We start from the raw sequence: 20140 nt of genomic DNA on the forward strand, positions 1-20140 counted from the left end.
GGGAGATGTCTTACTGATTTATTTTTCAGTGATTCCACCCCCCCCCCAAACTATATGAGTTAATTTCAGATCCCCAGGGTTCAGATCCCCATTATTTCATCTTAGTTGGGAGCAGGATGTCTTATGTCAGAAGAATTTCAATATGACTTCCTAACAAAAGAAATGGAATGTAGCTGATTACAATTCTAATTTTTTCATGTGGCTTTCTTAGGGCAGAATAGGCAGTCTGCAGTTTGTGTTTGGTTCATGGCATATTTCAAAGCCTTCTTCGGACAATTGTTAAGACCTGGACCTTCCCTTTCAACCTCCAAAGTTGCTTCATTGGAGTCCTTGGTGCTCTCTGAGCTTGGTTGTTTGCTTCCAGATGTTTCATTACCCAACTGAGTAACATCATCAGTACTAGTGAGTGTGGAGTTGCTCCCTGTTTATATACAGAAGCTTGCCCTGTCAGTGTTGTTGGGGGTGTGGTTTTCTCCTTGGTAGTTCCTTGATTAGAGTATTGTTTCCTGCTTGATTGTCTTGTGTTAATGCCTGCTTATCTAGGTGTTGACTGCTGGACAGGATGTATTATGGTCTTAGCTTAGCTTAGCTTAGCAGGATGTTTCCTTCTTAGCTTTTTTTTTTTTTTAAGTGGCTTCAGTGGACCTCCAGATTAGCTCTGAGAAAATGTGTCCCTTAGCAGAACAGAGCTGTATAACTAGCTATGCATGGAAAAGCAAATAGTTAAGATAAACTGAAGAATTATAATCCTAATGTCAAAAATGTTATCAGGATACATATTGCCAAGGCTACTTTGGAACAAAATGGTAGATTATTTTTGTGTGTACAACCTTCCGATTGTTGGAGAAATGTAATTGATAAGAGAGAGAGAGAGAGAGAGTTCATTCTTCTCCTTCTTTTCTTCCTCTGTGTTTTCTGACCATGGTTTAGACTGATCAATCTTTCTTTTTCTGCTTTCTGTTTCCCTTTACTGACACTCCGTTTATCATATAGAGACCCAAATGGTTTAATAACAATTTTAAGCAGAGTTGAGGACAATCATTTGAGAGCTTTTTCTAGTACATCTGGAAGTTTCTTGTCTTCTTGTTCTACTGAAACGAAATCCAAATTTTAAAAGTCACATTTGCCCAGTAAAGTGTGTGGGATGAGGAAGAGACGTATCTCATGTGGGTTGGTAATTTGGAGATACATCAGATTTCATTTATGTTGCTATGCTCATCAGACCCAGTGCAGTGACTAGATCTGAGTGCAAATAGGAATGCATCTCAGGGCTTCTAATAATCTCATGTGACAAGTTATCTGAAAGTGCAGCGTGTATCAAACTAAAATGATTATTTCAGTAGTAATTGAGATGATTTCCACATATGTGATAATTCTGGCAATGTAAATCTTAAAGCAATTTTTTTTCTTCCTCATGGGGCGTGTATGTTAATTTGCAGCATTTTTCTAATTTTTGGACAGGGGGGGCTTCTTTGCTTTGCAGCAAGCTTTTTGGCGGTGCTGCAGCCAGTGTCTTATGATACTTGCACTCTGATTCGTATTCCTTAGATAGAAAGAACCAGATGGAGAAGTGACTTCTTTGGGTACCAATCTGTCAAAATACATTTGTATAGCAAAAGACCAGCTTATATCCCAGGAGTTTGTCACTTACATACAATGTCTAATATCTAAGATAAAGATAAGGACTTGAAAGGCAAAAAATAATTAATTTTGCAAAGTGATTAGATGGAGTCCTATGAAGAACTTAGATATTATACTACTAAATTTTGGGTAAGGAATGTTGCTACTATACCTCAGCTCTTAACAGTGTGGACCCAAGCATTCCTCTATACCAGATCCACCAGGCAATCATTGTTTCATAACCAGTGTTGGGTTTTTGATTACATTTTATTTATGTTTAGTACATTTCTGTTTTTGTAAATTGGATGATAATATTAATGGTAGTAATTTTCATGATACCAACAACATGGAATATTCAGCAAATACATTTTTATTGCAATTCTCTTTTTAATTGTTGAAATGTCCTTTTATTTTCATTAGTTTTTGGTGGCCATTCATTATGCCCAGCTTCCTTAATAACCCAGCATTTCCAGTTCTTCTCAGTTAATATAGGCAATGTTGTAGAATAAACACAACCAATATTTCTTTTTTTCCCCCTATAAACCTATAAAAGTGGTTATCAAATTACTTTAGCCACAAAGATATGTTCTCTAAGTCTATTTTATGAACCATATCAAAATAAAACTGAAGGTTATATTTTTAAAATATCTGTTTTAGAAGCTAACTGTATGAATCAGTGTTTGCAGAACTATATCATGTTCAAAATATACTTGTAACAAAATCATGCAAGATTATTTCCTTTTTTTCTTCTTTTATATACAAATGTTAATGAGTTCACTAACCATTCAATGTGAGACAAGTTTTTTTTTTTTCCACTTTACTTTATGATAGTGAATCAAGTGCTTAGTTCGCTTATTGGACAGTAATTTCCATCTTTATTCACAGAGATTGAAAAAGAAAGTTGTGGAGATCCTGGAACTCCATTATATGGTATTAGGGAAGGAGATGGATTTTCCAATCATGATGTGTTGAGGTTTGAATGCCAGTTTGGATTTGAACTGATTGGAGAAAAAACTATTGTTTGTCAAGAGAATAACCAGTGGTCAGCAAACATACCAATATGCATTTGTGAGTATAAACTGATATATTTCAATAATTTCTAACTGACGTATATATTACTGCAAACTGTTTTAAACTAAAACTGCTTTAAGTACAACCCCTCCCCCCATTTTTATGTTCACACCAAACAATGTTTTGCCTTCATACCATCAATGGTATTAATATTTATAATTAACCTTTCTCATGCATAATTGTATAGACACTTTTAGGATTGGATTATATTTCATAATGCTAATAATAGCTGAATTACAATCAAGGGCAATTGAAGTATTTATAAATCTTTTCCATTCGGTATCATCCACAAATCTCTTTTAGTGCATACATGATCCTAGAGATTTATATTTTCGTTGTCTATCACTAATCCCATGCAGACCAAAAATGTTGTTGTTATTTTAAATAATAACAACAACAACAACCCCCAGTGAGGCACGTGGTTGTGGGGCTTGTGTGCTCCAAGGAGGATGAGAGCTATGCCAGAGGTTCAAACATACTGGACAGGTCTCATCAGAGGAACCAGACAAAGAATGTCTCTCCCATAAACAATATGGTGAGATGTAATTTACAGAAACTAATACGGGATTGGTCATCACCCAGGTCAATAAGGACCATGTTAGGTGTTCTAGTTCCTGGACATCTGGTGACAAGTAGGCTACAGGATTCAGGACTGTTGGCTAAGCAACCAGAGCCAACAGCTGCAGGACCAGTGGAAGAAAAGTTGTAGCAAATATATAAAGACTGAAAACAAAGAAATAATGATATGCTATTACAAATCAAGTCTAATGAGAAGATGATATCTGAAAAGAATGCATCAGATCTGAAAAGAACATCCAGAATCAGAGATGATAGAACAGAGACTAGCAGATCACTGTTGATTTATAATATGAAATTAAGTATTCACAGAATTGGAAGAACTGCAAACGTCTACCCAGGGAAAGAAATCGAAGCCTTTCCAGAAGTAGCTCAAACTGTACAGGCAAACCAGGGGGAGTCAGCAGTAGAGGAAGCCAGTGTAGCTGTTGAATCATTTTCATTCCCAAACCAGGCAACCTCTTCTCTGCCTTCTCCTCAGAAAGAACAAAGCCCTCTAACTATTAAAAAGAGGAATTGAAAAAAAAAAAAAACTGAGCATCTAAAACAGCACAAAATCAATAGAATAAGGTTGCCTACATTGAAGCTTGTTACAAAGAAACAGCTAGCACATGTATTAAAAGATGCCAATACTGTAATATCAAGTATAAACACCAACTCACTGCAAGAAACAAACCAACTAATGCACACCACAGCTGCAGTTATAACTGAATACATTGGATGCAAAATCAACAAACAAGAAAAAAAACGTAACAGTGCACCATCAAAATGGAAGATCAGGTTGGAAAATAAGATCAGTATGCTAAGATCAGATGCAAGCAAGCTAGAACAGAGGAAAGAAAAGAAGCTGAGGAACAAGAAGACCAAAGAATATCTGATCAAGAAATATCACCTAGAAACAAGGAAAATCAAAGAAGCACTAGAAATAATAAAGCAGCAAATAACAGTCATAGCCAAAAGAACAGTAGATACAAGGCTCGATTTTCACACTAAAGGCAGAATCTTCAATTTCAGTCAAATCAGAAAAGTTTCTACCAATCCATCAATGGAGAGACTATAATGAACAAGTCAACACCTGACAAAGAAGAAACACTGCAGTTCTAGGTATAGCTATGAGACAACCCCAAAATATAACAAGAATGGAGTTTGGATAAAGGAGGTGGATAAGAATAAAAAAGAAGCTGAAATGAAAGGACTTATTCTAACAGCAGAAATGGTGGAGAAAAGGGAAGGAAGATCAAGAATTGGTCAGCACCAGGTAAAGATGAACTGCATGTTGGTTGAAACATCTGACTGGTCTGTACCCACTCACTGCCAAGCAGTTTAACAACATACTGCAAGGAGATGAAATTTAAGATTTGCTGACATCTGGCAAAACCTCCCTGATAATGAAAGATCCAACAAAAGGGGCAGCACCAGGCAACTACAGGCCAACTACCCACTTATCAACAACTTTCAAATTGCTAGCTGGTGTGGTAGCTGATGCAGTTCAATAACATCTAGTTGAAAACAATCTCTTTCCATCTGAGCAGAAAGGAAACCACCCAAACAGCAGAGGAACAAAAGAGCAGAGGAACAAAACAGCAGCTCCTAATTGACAAAATGATTTTGGAAAACTCTTAGAGAGGGAAGACCAACTTGAATGTAGCTTGGATTGATTACAAGAAGGCATTCAACTCCCTGCCACATGATTGCATAGTCAAGTACTTACAAATAACTGGAGTTAGTAGAAACATCAGAAGCTTTGTGCAAAGATCAATGGCACAATGGAAGACACAGTTGCTGGTCAATGGTGATAGACTGGGAGAGGTTAATATCAAGAGAGAAATCTTTCAGGAGACTCATTATCACTATCATTGTTTGGCATTGCCTTGATTTCTCTGTCCACAATACTTAACAAGTCAGGCCATGGCTACCAAACATCAAAAACATCTGCCAGACTATCCTACCTCCTTTCCATGGATGAACTGAAGCTGTACGGAAAAATAGCATCTGAAATAGAATTGCTGCTCAACACTGTCCAAATATACAGCCAAGATATTGCAATGGGGTTTGGACTGGACAAATGTGCAACCTTTATCATCAGTAGGGAAATAATAGTGAAGACTAGGAATCGATGCCCTATGGAAATAACATCAAGAATCTGGATGAAGAAGATCACTACAAATACCAGGACATCCTTCAATCTGATAACATTAAGCACAGTGAAGTCAAGAAGAAGGTCAGGAGTGAATACATCATGACAGTGAAGAAGATCTTAAAGTCCAAACTCAGTGGAGGAAATACCATCAAGGCAATGAACACCTGTGCAGTTCCAGTCATTAGATACACAGCTGGAATAGTGGACTAGACTCAAGCAGAACTAGAAGCCTTGGATAGGAAGACCTAATGATAAAATGAATCATGCCTTTCATCCATGCAGTGATGTTGATAGACTCTACTTAGCAAGGAGCATAGGTGGACATGGAATGTTGAAAGTATACCAGACAGCTGAAGAAGAAAAAAAGGGCATTAGAAGAACATCTGAAGGAAAGTGAAGAAGATGCACTGAAGCTAGTACACCATGAAGGCTTATTGAATACTGAAGAGACCAAAGTGGTCTACAAGAAGGACCAAATGAAGAATAGAAAAGAGACATAGCAAGGCAAAGTATTACATGGCCAGTACACACACACACACACACACACACACACACAAGAAACTAGCAGGCAAAGCAGATAACAAGAAGACCTGGCAATGGCTAAGAAGAGGAAACTTGAAGAAAGAGACAGAGGGGCTAATTCTGGCTCCACAAGACCAAGCTTTAAGAACAAATGGATACAAAACCAGAATTGAGAAGACAGCAACAGACAACAAATGCCACACCTGCAAAGAAGATGAAGAAACAGTAGACCCCTTAGTTACTTGCTGCAAGAAAATGGCACAGCCTGACTATGAACAATGGCATGACAAAGTAGCAACAATGGTGCATTGGAATATCTGCAAGAAATACCATTTCCTGCAAGCAAAAGCTGGTGGGACCACAAAACAGACAAAGTAATAGAAAATGAAGAAGCTAAAGCGCTCTGAGACTTTAGAATTCAAAGAGACAAGCACCTACCACATAACATCTCAGACTTAACAATTGTTGATAAAAAAGACAAAAAAGTCTGGGTAGTGGACATTGCAATACCTGGAGACAGCAGAATAGAAGAGAAAGAACTGGAGAAAATCACAAAATATAAAGACCTGCAGATAGAAATAGAATGACTATGGCAAAAGAAAGCACCTTGGGTGCAATCCCAGAACATCTGGAGCACCACTTGAAGACCATCGGAATTGACAAAATCACCCTCAGTCAATTGCAAAAGGCAGCTTTGCTTGGAACAGCTTACATCCTATGACAATAACTTTAACACCATCAAACAATCACATCTGCCTAGGTCCTTGGAAAGGACTCAGTAGGGAGATAAAAATGTCAAATCCACTGTACACATCTGGCTGACTGTGCGACCAACAATAATAATGCAATATATGTGTGGGTAGGGTGGGTGGGGAAAGAACCCAATGAACTATTTCAGAATTCTATGAGATATTATAGTTAACATACTGCTGCCATATAATAACCCAAATTACTATTAATTATAGTGAGACTGGCGAAATAGCAGTATTAAATATAAAATGTTGCCTGGATAATAAGGAAATCTGAAAAACTCTTGTAACTAATGCTATTCCTGCTCATTTGTGAACTACAAATTATCATGGCAGCACTGACCTTTGGTCTCTCAATGTGCTCGATGTGTGATTGTGCATATGAATAGCTCCCCCGGAAGGATGGGAGGATATGTAATACCAGGTGAGAAGAACATGGGTAAATCTAAGGCCTACTGTGATTTCATTGCAACAGAACTGCATACTTTTTCTACAGTTAACAGGTATTCACACAAACAGCACAGGGATACCCAAAACAACAACAAATAACAAGTCATGCTGAAAATTTTGTTAGATCATGTACAGGGAGGAGAAGAAGGAGGGGGAGATCTAACCAGAACAATTATCTAAAAGATACAGTTTCAATGTCCTTCCCATATATGTTTTGTAACAAAACTTCTTAAACAAGGGAGAAAGTGGAGAAGTAATATATATAAAGAGAGAGAGAGGGGGGGGGGGGAAGCTTTTGGATGATAGATAGATAGATAGATAGATAGATAGATAGATAGATAGATAGATAGATAGATAGATAGATAGATAGATAGATAGATAGATGAGATAAGACTGAGGAAAGATCTGACTTTTCTAATCCTAATAATTCAGCAATAGTTGTATGGTTCATTTTTCATACTTAAGCAGTGATTAGTCTTTTTCAATGCAATATTGCACCTAGAAAGAGTTTAGAAAATGAAATTAAGCAAAGAGCTGTTACATCTCTAATCGGTCAGAACAATAACTCTCTTTCCAGAATGGAAAGTACCAGAGAACTGGTTCCAACTATTTATGCCCTGGACCCAGTGTTAAAGTGGGAATTCTGTGAGTGTACTGACTTCTCTGCTGCTACAGGCATTCCCTGATTGATCTGATGGGGATGGACTCAGAGTTAAACAATACTTTAATCTTTGACTCATTAAAAACAGTCCCAGAATCAGTCTTAATAAACCATTTTTAAATGTTGCTTTGAACTGTTTTTGATGTCTATATCAGTAATACTGTATTGTATTCCATTGCAAACTAACAAGGCATATAATCAATAAATCAATAATTCAATAAACAAATGAATGAATATGAATATAAATGAAATATTGTGAGAAAGGGCTCAGAAGGTCAATTTTAGGTGGGTTCTTATCTCTTTTCTCTTTTCTTTCCTGACTTTTGACAGTTCCTTGCCTATCTAATTTCACGGCACCAATGGGAACTGTTCTTTCTCCTGACTACCCAGAAGGATATGGAAATAACTTGAACTGCATCTGGACAATCATCTCAGACCCTGGGAGTCGCATTCATCTCTCCTTCAATGATTTTGACCTAGAATCTCAGTTTGACTTCCTTGCAATTAAAGATGGTGATTCTCCAGATTCTCCAATACTTGGCACATTCACTGGAGCTGAAGTGCCATCCCACCTGACTAGTAACAGTCACATTTTACGCCTGGAATTTCAAGCTGATCATTCAATGTCAGGCCGAGGATTTAATATCACCTATAACAGTGAGTAAATGTTTTTATTCCCGATTCAATCATCATATTCATGCCCTTATTTACTAATCATTTTTTGGTATGTTCTGTTGTTCTTTATACGTCTGTGTGGACACAGACAGACAGACAAAGCCAAGAGACCCAGGTTCTAGTCCTTTCTTAGGCATGGAAGCTGGCCAGGAGCCTTTGGACCAGTTATTCTTTCTTAAACCTAGACTGGGAAATTAAAAAAAAAAATCATCTACCAACCCATCCAGGACCAACATGGTAAATTATGGCCCATAATCTTCAATGAATAGACCTTAATCCTGCAGTGAACTGATATGGGTTGAATACTAATGCTACTAATAATATGGCTGGCTGGCTGGCTGGGTGGCTGGGTGGCTGGGTGGCTGGGTGGCTGGGTGGCTGGCTGGCTGGCTGGCTGGCTGGCTGGGTGGCTGGGTGGCTGGCTGGCTGATTTATGTATGTATGTATGTATGTATGTATGTATGTATGTATGTATGTATTTATTTATTTTGGTGCCTTCAAGTCAGTCTTGACTCCTGGTGACTGCCTGGAGAAGTCTCTGAAGTTTTCTTGGTGAGATTTCAGTAGTGGTTTGCCATTGCCTGCTCCCTAGGGCTGAGAGAGAGAGAGAAACTGGCCAAGGTTATCCAGCTGGCTTTGTGCCTGAGGTGGGACTAGAACTCACAGCCTCCTGATTTCTAGCCTGATGGCTTCACCACTACACCAAACAGGCTCTCAATAAGGCTTATAGGTTGTTCCAATAACAGCTGACTCTCCGATTCTAAGTATGTAGAGAATAAAGAGGATGGCCTTGACAGAGAAAGGGAATATCCATTACCAAAGCAACTAACAGATAAGCATGGCTTAAGCCCAAACGAAGACAGAGAGTTACAAAAATGCCTAAACCAGGCATCTCCCTAATTAATGTGAAGATAAAAGAGGGAGGAGGGGAAGTGCATTCAGACTTGCAAGATTCTGTTACTACAGCCATTAATAAATAATGGTAATTATTAATAATAAAAGTAGTTTTAGTCCGGTGTGGCATCTGTTTCTTGATCTGATCTACCTTGTAGAGTGGTATACAGTTCCTCCTTTGTAACTCAGTATAAGATCCTAGAAGTAGTTCTACTCCACCTTGGAACAATGAAATCAATTTTTATTGTTAGAAGGACAAACATATAGCTCAGTTTCCCAGAGCTTCTCTGAACAGATAAGCCTTTATAGACTTTCTAAATGCCAGTTGGTAAGGGGATATCCTGGGCAATCTTTTCTTCCTGGGTTGCTATGCTGCTGGGTACTCTCTTCCCTCTTAAAGCATAAAAATAAAATCTTGCAGTTGAACCAATGATAACCCATTAAATCAGCGAATTTTTCATGGCCAGTAATTTTCTATCCTCTTAAAATGTTCCTTGCTCCATTCAATTCTTATCATTTCCCAGTAGGAATTCTTTCAGTTTCTGCCCAATCTATAGTCCTGAGCTTTCAGATTTGCTGGTCAAATTTTGCCACTGATTCAATGAACTATCCTTAACTCTAGAAGCTCATTCTCCATTCGACCCTTACATTTCCCATTACGGTTTCTGCTCAGGCTGCATGAAGTGTGCTCTCCTTGCTTCCCCAGCCCCCTGCCCACAGTACTGAAAAACTTTATTTCCCTTCCCTTTGTTTTTTAAGCATCTTTGCCACATTGCTACTTGGTTTCGATGAGGCTGTGCTATCCCTTCTTCCTTATTACAAACTTTTCATCAATCTATGGAGGAACATAGGATAAAATGAACAATCTGTTCCCTATTGCTTTGATTAGTGTAGCATGGAGCTGCTAGGAAGGAAAAAGAAAAAAGAAAAAGAAAAGAAAGGGTCTGCTTTAGAGATAATGAAGGGATCTCTGTGTGCCAGTACCTGGGAAAGCAAAGGAAAGACACAGAGGCTAAATAGGAGGGAACACACCCTTAAAAAAAGACAAGCACCCATAGACAGGGGCCATCCTGAATGGATGGGAAAGGGAAGAAACTGGGGAAAAACCAGGTCTTGCAGTGAACATAGTCCAGACTGAGGACAAGCCCATTCCAGTTGCCAATCCATAGTGATATGGACCGGAATTTCTGTACTTCACTTAAGCCAGCGTTGTCCAAACTTGGCCACTTTAAGATGAGTGGACTTCAACTCCCAGAATTCTCCAGCCAGCATGGCTGGCTGGGGAATTCTGGGAGTTGAAGTCCACTCATCTTAAAGTGGCCAAGTTTGGACAACACTGGCTTAAGCAATAGATAGGAGCACCATGAGAGAGAAACATCTTTGGCCAAAACACAGAATTGCCCTCAGAGACAATCCCTATGCCAGTATTTACTTTATGGTGCCCTTACAAACTGGTTTATTTGTCTGTAGTAAATATTCTTTTCTGCATATTTATGATTCTTGTGGAAATCACAAAGAATTGTTTGCCAGCTTAGCTTATAGTTACCTATTCCCCAAAGGAACAGCAATTCAAAAATGGTTATATGGATCTTATCAATTTAGTCAGCAATGTAGTAGAATAATTTCTGAGTAAGGGGCACAAGTATAAGTAATCAGCCACAGATAAGCTGGTAGAGGAACAGATTTGTAATTGAATTAAATAGTATTGGATACTTCTAATACTGGAAATTGAGGGAAGGTACTTGGTTATGTTGCTGAAAGCCCTTCAGATATTCACCCATATTAATTGGGTCTCTATTGTAAGAAATGCCCATTGGCTAGCTGATTTTGCCCTCTTAACCCCTTTCAGACCATTATTAAGAAAAGACTTTTACACTCCAGAGCAGAAGGGCAAAATGTGTAGTCCATCGGCGTTCTCTTTGTGGCTTTCAGAGCTCCCCAGTGGACAGAGACAGAAACCGGGACTTCTTCTTCCATTTTTGAGGAGTTGGGGATTTTAAGGGCCATAACAGGTGTATTAACCCTTGATGATGCTTCAGGCATCCAATTTACCCCTCAAAACTTTTGAAAGCCTTTCTCGGTATGGGCCCTGGTACCAGGCACTTTTGCAATAGAGCCTCAATATACAGAATATATACAATATACAGAAACTGACCAATGTTCTGCAAGTCTGCTATTAGGGCCTTCATTAGGGGTGGCTTCTAAATCCATGAATTCAGTGTTTTATGGGCACGAAGAACTATTTGAACAATGTTTCCCTTGTTTCGTAACATGTTAAATAATTCTGTTTATATTTACACTTGTATTTAGGTCTGTTAATCCATGGGAGGAATTGGGCATTCTAGGCTAATCTTTACAGTATTTGCTACTTCTTGAAAATCAGAAAGCAAAAACTTCTAATTTTCAATTGTTTTCCTCCCTCCCTTTCTCTTTTTAGCCTGGGAACCACCATATCAAAAGTTTATATTTATTTATTTATTTATTTATTTATTTATTTATTTATTTTCTTATTTATTTATTTATTTATTATTTTAATTTGCTTTGCTGTGGTGTTTACTTCTAATGCAATTATAACACAAAACAGAATTGCTGCAAGATGAATATATGCTGGTGTTTGGGGTTATTCCCCCTCCTTCTCAAGCTACAATGCCATTAAGCTGCAACATTAACATTCTCGCACCTTTTAAATATGGCAAAGAGAGTAGGTGCCTATTTTTATTAGAATGTATAGGTTTGTGTTCATCTAAAATAATCCACAACTTTATGCTATTAATAACAATGTAAGTGTATTCCTTTTCCAAAGTGACACTGGTGGCAACTGCTGTTGCTAATAAGTTGTTAAAGAGTAATTGAAGAACATTAAATTTAAACTGGCTGTGACGGATGTCATAGCAGATTGTTATATAAAATTACTTTAATACCACAAGTAATTCTGTTTTTGCCTCTGACAGATTTCCAGATTTTTGCCTGGTGACAAATGTTATCCTAAATTAAGATATAGTTCTCTCTCAGTGAACTTTTAAAATTCATTTTTAGTAGCAGGTCTTTGTTCCTGAAGTTGAATGATGTCTTTCTGTGTTTTGAATTAAATTTTCTGTTAGGAAAAAGTGTGGTGTTTCTAGAATGTGAAGTATTTGTTCAATGAGCAACCTTTGGATCTTGTGCATTATCCTATGTAGATAATGATACCCCATCCGGTCCATAATGCCTTCTTCAGCCTTCTCTTAAAACCATACTAGTTTAGTATGTTTACTTATGTTTAGTATGTATACTTATTAGCAGTCACTCTTGTAGGTGAGTGGAAATATTTTTTGATACTCAAACGTTGATGACAACTGCAAAAGGTCTTTACAGTTGCACTGATCATTCTTCATTCCTCCCTCTCTCTCCTTTTCTCTTTGTCTCCTGAGAGAGATGAGGAGCATACAACTTGATGAATCAGAAATTGTCATAGTTGTTCTTCTGCTTTTACATTATGAACACTTTGACAGATTTCTATTGCCTGCAAGCCTCTTGACTTTATCAACAGTTGGCTCTCTGTTTTATTTGTATGAATAGAAGAAGGGGAAAACGCTAATAGAGAAATTTAAAGAATGGGTAATTTGATGGTACTTTATTGTCTTGGAATACAAAACTATATGTGTTAACAGAACTATTATTATCCTGCCTTTATTTTTAGTGTTTTTAATTTTGTATCCACTTAATAATAGTAAACCTATCATTTTAATTTGATTATACATGAATACAAGATATGTCTTTTCTAAAATGGCCATATTTAGGATTTATCCACATTTGGAATTTACCCCATAATTACCAAAGTCAAACCCGCACCAATACTTCAATACTACTGGAGTTGGGCAGCCAATAAATTTACACAAATAAATAAATTAATAAATGCATGGAAAAAAGTAAGATTTGTCTCACACACAAAGAAGGACATGAAAAAATAAATAAATAAAGCCACCAGCATACTTTGTACTTCTTGAATTAAAACACAAAATAAAAGGTGGATATCCCTTTTTTATCTCCTTGAATGTTGTAGTTCAGTTCTTCAGTGAGTGAAAAATGAGCAAATTAACAAAAACCGCCTATAAAACAATGTTTGAAAGTATTTGAAAGTATTCACAAACTAGTGTGGAACTAGTGCGACAAATATATTTGAAAAAAATAGATATATATTAGAACATAGTGCATCCGTAGTAGTATGAACATTGATTCATTTAGAAATCAAGAAAGAAAAAGATTATTTGGAATATATAAACCCTGAACTCAAAGAACTTTGAAATATAACTGATAATTTTAAATCTTTGTCATATTCCCTTCCTTATCTTCTTGTTTTAAAGCATTTGGACATAATGAGTGCCCTGATCCTGGTATACCAATCAATGCACGTCGGTTTGGAGACAATTTTCAACTGGGGAGTTCCATATCTGTGATTTGCGAAGATGGTTTCATTAAAATTCAAGGAACTGAAACAATTACTTGTGTGTTGATGGATGGCAAAGTGATGTGGAGTGGACCCATCCCTAAGTGTGGAGGTAGGTAGAATAGACATATGAGTTCCTACCTATTGTAATTTTATTATAGTTTTTATGCTAAAGTTAATTATTTTGCATATTTGTTTTCTCAATGTGTAACCTAATAGGTGAATTTCACAGCCAGCTTTTCTTTTGATGATGGAATCTTTGCAAATATCATCTGATAAGATTATCTTGGATGATAATATGGGTTACAGAATATTACTTATATTGAACGTTCCGTACAGGAAGCTAAATGCATGCTGGTCTGTTTCACATGTTCAATTTCCATATTTCTCATGTGAAGCAGTCTTCAATTGCTCATTTTCGTATGTAAAACTCATATGTAAGACCTATTTTTCCTAAAGTATTCAAATGTCTTGACGCTGCTTTGTCAAAATAAACTCCTAAAATGTTTCTGGTAATATACTGATATTTTACTGTTATCAATTACATAACCAGGCTGAATCATAACTCTGTTTTGAAACATGCAAATTGTTTAGCAGCTGGTACCACTTGTCCTCCTTAGTTTATTTCTGAAAGAAGAACTAAAATTTCTTCAAGTTGCTAATAGCTTAGTGCTTTTTTTAAAAAAATGCACCATTAGGATTAAAGCAATGCTTATTTGGTTAATAATGCTATGCTCAATAATTCAGTTAATTTAGTAATTCACTCTATCATGGTCGATTGAATGTAACAACAATGTTTTGTTTTGGCTCTAACTTATATTGGAAGGATAATATAAACTGATTGCAGTAGAATAATTATTTATAACATTTTAAACACGTTAGGCACAGAAATATTTCCAGTTATGTGAAATCATTACAGTTTAAAACACATTTTCTGGGAATGCAGTATATTAAATGCCCACTTGTTATTTCATAAACAAATAACATACTGTCATATTAAGAGGTTTTTCTACCCTAAGTACTAGTTTTAATACAAGAATAAATGCAATTTTATGTGATTAAAATCATATTACTTCAACAACTATATTTTGATAGGATTTCAGGAATCTTCACTCTAGCAAAGGCTTTTTCTGCTCCAGATAAAACTTCAGTGAAACATTGATAACATTCAGAATTATAATTATAGAATGTTAAATTAATTAAATGCAAGTAAAATAATATATTTTTTGGTGCTTCTGAGTCAGTGTTGACTCCTGGCAACCGTCTAGACTAGTCCCTGCAGCTTTTTTGGTAAGATTTCAGAAGTGATTTGCCATTGTCTCTTTCCTAGGGCTGAAGGGGAGTGACTGGCCCAAGGTCACCCAGCTGGCTTTGTGCCTAAGGCCAAGAAAACTGCAGGGACTTGTCTAGGTAATCTCCAAGAATTGGACACAATTGAATAGATTAAAAAAAAATCCAAAATCCAAAATTTGGAAATAACTATGCCCTATTTGTCCTATGATCTAATGCTGGTTTGTGCAGTTTATATCAGTAATAGCAACAATAAAAGCATTGAAAGCAAAGGTCTGATTATGTCCAACTGAGAGGTTTTAAAACATTCAAATGGAAACTGCCGGCTTTCTAACAAAATATGCAATAGGTGCCCCAAAATCCTCCATTATACAGGATTAGAAAATATCTAATATAGCACCAAGTTTTTAAAAAGGGGTGAGTTTAAAGAGCCTTCTGTATGAATTGGTGAAAAATCTTACAGCAAGGAAAATTACTGGGCAAATGGGAATATATGTCTTGCTAAAAAAAAAATGAATATGTCTTCTGCAAAAGTAACTTTTATCTTATAAACAGATGGGGATAAAGAGGATCTTACCTGGATTTGAAAAGACATTTGACAAATGCCTCATTAAAGGAATAATGTGTAGTTAAAGAATAGGAATTTTTAAAGATTGGTCCAATAAATCTTTTCCAAAAAAATTATTTGGACTATATTTTTCAGTATCTTTGCTCATCAAAGGAACAGCAGAGTATTCCATTAGCATCCTTCCAACTGGAAGAAAAGTCATTAAAATGGCAAATCTTTTTTTCATGATAATGGTATCAATAATGAATGTTAGGGGACAAAAATCTCTGATGGGGTCTGAGCTGACAGTGAGCAACCAAGAAATAGGTTTTAAGGTTCTGCTGCATTGTTCAGTAAAGATGTTAAGCCACAACGTGACTGCTGGGGGGAAAAAAGGCAAATTTTCATGTTAAGAATAATTATAGAGAATCCATGTTTTATTCACCCTTAGAAGACTGTATACAGTTCTGGCAACATCCTAAACCAATATTAAAATATTAAAAGAAAAGATACAGAGAAGAACAATCCAAATGTCCAAAGGCCTGGAACACTTTCCTTACTACAGAACATCTGCAACATTTAAGAAAGAAAGAAAGAAAGAAAGAAAGAAAGAAAGAAAGAAAGAAAGAAAGAAAGAAAGAAAGAAAGAAAGAAAGAAAGAAAGAAAGAAAGAAAGAAAGAAAGAAAGAAAGAAAGAAAGGAGGGAGGGAGGGAGGGAGGGAGGGAGGGGATATGGGTGAATGAAGAAAAGAAATACAGAAATGAGCATTTTGTTAAGAAAATGAATATGAAAAAAGAAAAAAAAATCACTCTACCATAATGTAGATTCTGTGTCATCTGTCCTGTGCCAGGCTGAGTGACATCCAGCAAATGTTTCCAACAAATGTATTAGCTTAGTTGTAAATCATTTAGAGATAACACTAGTGCTGTAGCTGTAAATTAGGTAAAGAAATACAGTATCTACAGAAAAAGTGTCTCTTGCCTGTAATTCATAGCTATGACTTAAATACAGCCAAGAACAGGTCTATTTCAGTCTGGTAGTCAGGGACAAAGACATCCACAATATTCAAGCCACGGGTCATAAGCAAAGAACTGTTTGCCAAGCAAGGAATCAGGAGAATGAGTGGCTAGAAGAAGACAGTCCCAGTAGTGGAACACTGTTTCCAATCAGGGGAGAAGGCCTTGAAAAGCTGGAGTTTTAGATCTTTCTGAGTCTTCCTTAGCTAATGGCATGTTCTAGGCCTTAACGATCTCCCAAATTCAGAATTCTGCTCCTTGTTCTCTGAGTCTGTGCTGGCGTTGAGTTATTATTCCGAGTGACTGACAAGTTGTTGATTCCCCAACTGTAGGCTGCAGCCCATCAGGTTCTCCTGATCTTCAGAATCAGAGTCCATAACATCATCCAGTGAAGCTAAATGGTGGTAACTGAGGACATATGAGGTCAACAAATGCTTCATGCGATATTGTTCATACATTAGTCTATTTCATACTCTTCGGTACTAGAGTCTGACTCTAGTCAGACACTCAAGGACAATTGCTGGGGATCCTAAAAAGCAGGTTGATGCTTTGAGTTTTCCACTGCTCAATGTGTGAAAAGAACAAAGTGCAGTAGACAATTTTGATCCATCTTCTTATATGTTTATTCATACTCAACACATGCAGGTATATGCTCATACAGCCATGATCATATCATGTTAGCTCCTAAATCTGTTTAATCATTCAGTCACGCTGACAACAAACTAATTTTCCAGGCCTGTTCATGGAAATATATTTCCATATAAGAACAAGTGTAAAAACAGTTTTGCACATATTGTACTTTACTCAAGTCGATATCTCTGCCGGTTTTTTTTTTCAAAAATCACTAATATGTAGTATTGTAAATACCTAAAGGAGCTATTGCCATTTCAAAACCCCCTCCCCTATCTAATTTTTCACAAGAACCTATTCTTGAGTCACTCACATTCCCTCAAAAATTAGCGTTTCTTTGGCATGTGTGGGTGGGAAAAATGTGGGGGCGGGGGAGAATTCAGGCATCGTAAAACTAAATAGGGCTCCAGAAAGAATGATAAACTGTAAACTGTTTACCCATTACTAGAATTTATGAATTATTTTCAGTTTCATTTCAAAAGGTATGAGGGTACAATGAATCCCAGGGTATGTGAAGGCTGCCAGGTTTGAGAAGGAAGATGTATGAGGAGTTGGAACATGTAAAATGTAATGTACAAATGAAGCACATTTCGGCGTTTAAAATATTTTATTTGCATAGTTTGCTCTGAAATAATGAAATAATTTTTAAAGGCAAAAGATCTTTTAGGGATGGGCACATTGATGAAAGCAGAGTTACTCTAAATGTGACATCATGACACACATAGAAAAGGGATGGAGCTTGTGTCGCAATGGCACAACACAGCTTTCATAAGACTCACTGGTTGGACCCCTCCCTGCCAATGCCACTGCGTTTAGGTCATAATTTGAATAGTGATTGTAATAACCATGCAAGGGGGTTCAATATCCCCCTACAGCAGAATAGTAATGTAATGATTTACTAAAAGAACACATTGCATGTGAAGCTCATTTGTTCTTGAGGGGATATAAAAATATACCTCAGAACTGAACCCCCCCTCCCCCCCAAAAAATCATGGGAGCTTCAGAGAAAAGCCATGGGCAAATGATAATTTGAAGCTTAGCAACAGTAAGACAGGGCAAGATTTAATCCTCCCTCCTTTTTCTCAGTTACTCCTTTCTGAAGTAACGTTTAATCACTCAAAAGCACTCCCAGAAAATTGCTGTACATACCTTGCCCTAAACTGAATTAGTGAGTTGATGAGAGTGGTGAAATTTAAACTAGGGACTTGCTGTTTTACTATGCATGATTGCAGTGCCAGCTTATGGCTGCACTAGTTCGTTTCTTACTTTGTTTGATTTATACTTCACTTTGACTCAGTTCTGAAGATAAACCAGCTGCAGACGTTCCTTCCTTCCAGCCTTCTTTTCCACCCTTGTGATTTCCTTTTATTTCGGAAATCTGAACATGATGACTACAACAGTTCTTGCCTGACAATAACAACTTCTTGTTTTCTTCTTTATAGCTCCATGTGGTGGACATTTTGCAGCCCCCAGTGGAGTCATCCTTTCTCCAGGCTGGCCTGGCTATTATAAAGACTCCTTGAATTGTGAGTGGGTGATTGAAGCAGAACCAGGACACTCTATCAAAATTACATTTGAAAGGTCTTGACAAAAGCTTCTTTTCCTCCTTCTATTTTCATTTTTAACTGATGAGCAGGAGATTACAGTAAAAAATAAAACCTTGATTTAATGGACCAGCAGAGTAGGAGATGTCCATTATTTCTGAATGTCCATTAAATCCAAAAATCATTTGTACTGATTTATGCTCTTTGTGTCATGACATCATTGCAGATGACACAAATTAGGTTTTCATCATCTGTGACATCATTACACAAATAACTAAATGGATTGTTTATGTAATGATATCATTACACAGTGATGTAAATTGGCATAATTACATAAATTTAACAAATTTATGAGGGTCGTCTAGGACTACTAAGAATTAAATGGACTTGCCTGTTATTTTTTTTGGGGGGGGGGTCTGGTAAAAAGTCTTGTCTGTTGCAACTGAAGTTCATTAAAAGGAGGTCTGCTAAATAGAGCTTTTATTGTTATTGATTCTGTAGTGTTATATATCAGAAACTAATTTTCATTAATGATGTTTTTCTTATTTATAGTTCAGTAAAAACTTCTAGAGATCTCTGGGTTATTGGAATATATAACATTGTTATCCAATGGATTCAGTGATGGGAGGATAACATTTACCCATACTTAAGAGTTTGATGGAAATGGGGAGGCTGCTTCTATTCTGTAAGCTCAAAGCAATAGGACATACAACTTCTGAAAATTCTAGGTTAAATCCCCACTACACTATACAATACTCTTTATAGTTAGGATGTATTTATATACAGTATATTAGAGGCTCCTACAGAGGTTTCATAATATTAGATCAGGATACATACACAGGTATTTAGAAAACGGTCTCTTTCTTCAATATATGTTATTATTTTAAAGCTTTTTATGTACTGCTTTGCTTGTCAGACATCATAATGATACAAATCAGGTATCATTGGAACTTGAGTGGTAGATCCACAGCCTTAATCTGGTACCCTACAAGTCCTGGTGGCTACTAATTAGCCATGATGGCTTTGTACTGCATCCAGTAACAGAAGCATTATGTATTTCAGTAGTATTTGCTGTAAGATATAAACAAGACGATACTATTGTGTTTATATTCTTTTTTGTAAGATTACCATAGGTATGTGATAGGCCACTGAGAGATCAATACAATGGACTATAACTCTTCCCATGTTTGAAGAAAAATCTAGACCTCTCAAGTACCAATGTTTGAGAAGACCTGTTATGATATAGGACATAATCCATGAAAGTGTAGGCTGTATTAAATGTATTACTTCTGAACATGTCATAACAGTAGTCATTATTTTTCTTAAGA

At 36.7% G+C, this 20140-nt stretch overlaps 1 protein-coding gene across 2 annotated transcripts in view; it reads left to right on the forward strand.

Annotated features, from left to right (window-relative positions):
* Nucleotides 1-20140, forward strand: part of CSMD3 (CUB and Sushi multiple domains 3) — a 623909-nt gene that overhangs the window by 362928 nt on the left and 240841 nt on the right. For both annotated transcript variants that reach the window (XM_088149036.1, XM_088149037.1), the window contains 4 exons: nt 2506-2688; nt 8120-8446; nt 13702-13896; nt 18711-18849. In XM_088149036.1, the coding sequence (XP_088005162.1) occupies nt 2506-2688; nt 8120-8446; nt 13702-13896; nt 18711-18849 (844 nt within the window). The remainder of the gene's footprint in view (nt 1-2505; nt 2689-8119; nt 8447-13701; nt 13897-18710; nt 18850-20140) is intronic.

This window comes from Python bivittatus, unplaced genomic scaffold (assembly GCF_059951505.1).
Source record: "Python bivittatus isolate LINGU-HERP-01145 unplaced genomic scaffold, Pbiv_v1 ctg000590_np1212, whole genome shotgun sequence".
Taxonomy (NCBI): domain Eukaryota; kingdom Metazoa; phylum Chordata; class Lepidosauria; order Squamata; family Pythonidae; genus Python; species Python bivittatus.